Source organism: Montipora foliosa, chromosome 3 (assembly GCF_036669935.1).
Source record: "Montipora foliosa isolate CH-2021 chromosome 3, ASM3666993v2, whole genome shotgun sequence".
NCBI classification, from domain to species: Eukaryota; Metazoa; Cnidaria; class Anthozoa; order Scleractinia; family Acroporidae; genus Montipora; species Montipora foliosa.
This window is the reverse complement of record NC_090871.1, coordinates 23689048-23694047: the sequence shown is the minus strand read 5'-3', so window position 1 is coordinate 23694047 and position 5000 is coordinate 23689048. Positions and strand designations below refer to the sequence as shown.

The window sequence follows — 5000 nt, the reverse complement described above, 5'->3', positions numbered from 1 at the left end:
GCTGAGTATTTTGCTGCAGTGTGGTACCGCTCAGCACATGCTCACCGTGTTAATGTCGAGCTTAATAGAGCCTGTCGCACCATAACCGGTACGCTGAAAAACACCCCTCTACCTGCTCTTTACAGACTGAGCGGTATATCTCCACCAGAAGTTCGTCGGGAGACAATTGCGAGAGTGGAACGCAGCAAACAACCAAGCGATCCAGGCACCCCCTTCACGATCACCAGGAGGCACCTGTTATAATTACATAATTCACTTTTAGCTACAGCATATCATTGTAAAGTCATTACACAGTTCTCGTTTATGTAACATAGGATATGTATTTTTTATCTTATGGTTTATTAAAGACATCATCAACAACAACAACAACAACACCTAGACGCCTCCAATCCCGTCGGAGCTCTTGCACAGTCGACGAGCTCACTGGGACTCCACCACCTTCGTATAGACTACGGAAGTGGAAAGAAGCAGACCGCATTCTGCTAACGGAGCACTGCCAGAACCCAGTGAAAGCCTTCCATCAGGCTCAGACTTGCCGTGTATTGAGTGGGTTACTCTCAGTAGGGCAAGGGCAAAAGTGGGTAAGACTGGCGATAACATGCTCAAGTGGTGTTATGCTGCAACTGCAGAATGCCCACGTGGGGCTGAGACACAGACGTCTTGCCCATGGGGACCATCCTGCACTGACGATGACCTTAGGGTCGTCAACGACACCGCACGCCGTTGGCTCGAGAGATGGAGCGGCAAGATATGAAGATGACCTTGAGGGTGAAACCTTCCAGTCTCGTTCCCAGAGCAGCGCCCGTTCCGCTGAACAGGGGTAACGGAGGCTCTGGGAAGGAGATTGGTCACCTTCATGTTCTCCAGCGTTCTACCCTGGTCCCAGAGGTTTTTCTTGAGCCGCGAGAGAGCCTCGAAGCGGCGAGAAGAGAAAAACCTCTGGTCACCTTCGCGACTAGTCTTCGCAGCTTCGCGGCTCACACGCGGCTCTCACGCGGCTCAAAAAACCTTTGAGACCTGGGTACCAGCGTTCTGAAAGCCTCACCAATCTCCATGGACAGCGGTCTACGCCATCACAAATTAGATCCCTTATGTATGGGGAGATATATTGTATAGTTAAAATCCAAGATGGGCGCCAGAGTTACTCGGTTAACTCGATTGGTGAAAAGACCTCTTGAATCACGCTGGAAGGTCGACAGAATGCTAGAAAAGAAACCCATACCAGCTCCGAGACATCCCAGCTCTCAGAATGCCATGGATGAAGAGCGCAAACGTAAGCATAAACTTCGTGTTACACTATTTCTGCAGACCCGCGGGCTTAGGAGACTTGTGTAATACGTGAATCAAACAGATATGTCCAGCATAATGCACCAGTCAAAGTAAATCTCCGCTCCCCCCAACCAGGCCTGGCCCATTGCGGGGAATGAAATTTGCAGTCTGTGAAACTGAGAAAATGGCATCCATGTCCAATTAGCGAATCCCATAACAATACTTTGCATTCAATTTAATGTATTCATTTCACAAGCAGGATAAAATATTCGCGTCGGCTCGCCATTGTAAACGCCCATACAGATCTCCCGCTCATATTTTATCTACTACTTAAAAAATCACCATTCTTTCAACAGCAAATTTTGTTAAAGACCCACTCTCAACTGACAGGCTTTTCGATCGTTTGTTTTTGTTATGGGAATTCGCATTGCTTATCATTGCGCTCTAATTGGATGATTTTCAGCTTTGGCGAGATTTTCATAAATGAAAATTGTTTAGCGGCATGCAGTGCCTGTGGGTGCCATGTTGCTGTGGGGGTAAGTTTTCAATCTGCACAACGCACTGAATGATCAGTCTGCAGAACACGATGTAGCAGCTATCACTGCAAGGATATGTCCCACATTCGCAAACTCTGGAAACACATTACATAGATCATTCCCTTGCATTGTCTCCAGCATTTCTGAAATCAGAGTTGCCCAAAATTTGGGGAGGCTGCAGTGAAGTCCCTGCTTACCCCCTGATCTTGTAGGTGAAGATCGTGAATCTTTGGGCACTCCCCACCTGCTGGGGGACCAAAGTTTTAATTTCCATGCTATGTCTTGGGTCGGGGTGGGCGGGGATTTACTTTGACTGGTTCATAAGTGATGAGAAATACGTCGATTTTAATAACCGTCCTGGGGTGTCCTCTCCTCTATCTTCTTCTTTAACATCATCTGTATTCAGAGAGGGGAGCTCGACTGTCCTCATCAAGGACAGGGTAAGCAGTTGCCACTTTGCTACAGCTGTTTTCTAACATAAGAGAATGAAAAATTTATTTTGTCTTATCATGCCAACTCTGCAATCAATAATAACATGGATCATATCCTTGATATCTTTGGTTATTGAAATGGCCGAGACAGCTATTTTCTTTTTTAGATTCATATGTAAGAACATTTTCAGTTCATATGTAGGCCAATGTTAGTGCATTGTAGGACCCTCTTTTCAATTAGACTGTTTCGTAAAAATTAGGGCAACGTGCAAGGATTTAATTTGGGCGAATGGTTCACCGCACCCTCTGGCAAAAATTGCCTGTACACTTATCGGTAAAACAATGGGTCTTCAATGGGTCTACAATGGGTAATTTCCTTCTGTTCTCTGCAAATTGGAAGTTGTGTATTTTCCTTTCTGTGCTAATGTATTTTATGATAGTACCACCTCAATAATGATACATGTGTGGGTGAAAGGTAGATTCAAAGGTCGGCCCTATTAATCACTCACTGAAAAACTACGTCCCCATTAACCCTTTGACGTCCAAACCGGCCTAAACTGGCCAGACTTAGTACTTTACTCTGTCTAATGCCAGACGATTTTACTCGTCAATGGGGAACCCCTGGGAGTCAATGGGTTAATGGTTTTTCTCAGATGTAACCTACACATTTTGGTTTTTGTTGAGAGGGAAAACTGGAGTATGTAGAGAAACACAATACAGTTTCCCAACTTGTTTTATATTGTGGACTTAAAGATCTACGACAGTGATGGTTGACAAAAACGTCTTAAAATGTGCCATAAAATTCTGAAAATAAGCCCCCCTAAATATAAGCCCCCTAAAGCGGTAACGCAAAAAACCCTCTGTTAAATCGCCCCTCCAGATATCAGCCCCCCAGGAGCTTGCACTTGGAAAATTTCCCTCAAACACAAAGTAAAATAAAGCAAAAACGGTAAATTCACTTCCAACTATAAGGCTAGCCCGATCTATTTGGAAAGGCAAATTTCCCTCCGTAGAGAGGCCCCTCCGAATATAAGCCCCTCCAGAAATAAGCCCCTCGAAAAGGGCCTTTGAAAAATATAAGCCACAGGGCTTATTTTCGGAATTTTACGGTAGCTTGGCTCTATCACGTTGTCGTAGCGGTAGCTGTCGTGGATTCTTAAACTCTCTATTATCACGATCCTGGCCTTCCAACCCCTTTTTTGCTTACTTGCTTTTTTGCTTACGTGATTTTTTGTCTTACTTGCTGCACTTGTGTCTCCCATACGAAACATGTTCTATCTAATTGTGATCATATTGTGTCTCAGGTAATAAATCGCTGTTTCAGCAACAAAACCAGAAAGATGATAATTTTTTGGGGAAGCTGAAGGATTTCAAAATCGATTCACTGGAACCACAAGGATCAGTGGTAACGTGATGAAAAAAATAATAATAATGACCTTTATTTTAGTGTTAAGTGTATGTATCACTGGAGCCCTTTGCGTCCCATGGTGCAAAAAGGACTGATGATGATGATGATGTATTTATCACCAGTTGAGGCCCTTATATTATTGAGGACATTGTGCAGAAATCAAATTAAGTCAACGCAATCAAAATTGCCATAGGTACTTACATGATGTAGTTTTTGTGGGAGAGGGGAAAACTGAAGTACCCAGAGAAAAACCTCTTGGAACAGAGTAGAAGACCATCACACTCAACCGACATGTGACGTTAAGTCTGGGAATCGAACCTGGGGCACATTTGTGGGATTTGAGTGCTCTCACCTCTGTGCCATCCCTGCTTCCATAACTCGTATAGAAACCTTGGCTAATTCAATCAAACTTGTTATTTAAGTGGCAGTTTGTCCTTGTGGATTATTTGTTGTGATAATTATTACAGTAGTTGTGAGCAGCTACAAAATCCTGAATTCTTGTTTTATTACGGAAAGTAGTAGTTATGTGAACCCTTGAAATGTAATATTTTGTTTTGATAATATTAGTCAAAGCAAGTGAACAGAACTAGAAGTTATCTATACCCCCTTGAGCTTTGAGCGACAGTATCTGTTCTTCGTCGTAAACTTCTTTACAACACAAACGTTTCTTTAACCCATTGACACTTCAAACGTCGTAGGATGTCCCAAGCCGAGTAAAGTCGTCTGGCGTTAGACAGAGTAAAATCTGTCAAGTGTCACTCCTAGGGGTCTTTGGGTTTGTGAGACCAGACCATGAATAGTCCGGACGATGTGTCAAACTAGTTTCACCGATGGTCAAATGTTTTTCCTCTTGAGGGTGAGTAGATGTTACTATGTATAACGTGAGACGATTTTACTCATCATTGTGGCCACTTTAGGTATGAATGGGGTAACAAGATCAAGGTCCACTCAAAAAACTATGTCCCCTTTCATCTACACACCTTGCGATGCAGATGAAAAAGGCAATCTCGAAGGAGAAATAGGTTTGTTTTAAGTGGAAATATTTACATTGGCAGAAAAAAGAATGTTTAGTTAGGATGCCATTTAAAAGGTGCGGCTCAGTGGTTGCAGCAAGATGATAGTATGGATTAACAACTATGAAATAAAAGTGGTGGAGTTCTTGTGGTCATGACAACAAATGGACGCTAATACATATCTTTCTGCCTGTAAGTTGAGGGGGAATTGCTTGAGTCATGGTTGTCGCAAACCATTTGTTAAATAGTAGTTACTGATATTTAGTACTGGCCCAGCTTGAAGCAGCCTGGCCCATATCGCTGATGCCCTAAGTCATGTTGTTGTCACCTTATTAGATGATTC

General features: G+C 43.3%; 1 protein-coding gene across 1 annotated transcript in view; it reads left to right on the top strand.

The window, feature by feature from the left end:
* The first annotated feature begins 1124 nt into the window (after nucleotides 1-1124).
* LOC137994644 (NADH dehydrogenase [ubiquinone] 1 alpha subcomplex assembly factor 4-like) overlaps nucleotides 1125-5000 on the top strand; it is a 4923-nt gene continuing 1047 nt past the window's right edge. Inside the window, exons 1-2 of the mRNA XM_068840251.1 lie at nucleotides 1125-1273; nucleotides 3541-3641. Coding sequence (XP_068696352.1) covers nucleotides 1129-1273; nucleotides 3541-3641 — 246 coding nt within the window. The 5' untranslated portion in view covers nucleotides 1125-1128. The remainder of the gene's footprint in view (nucleotides 1274-3540; nucleotides 3642-5000) is intronic.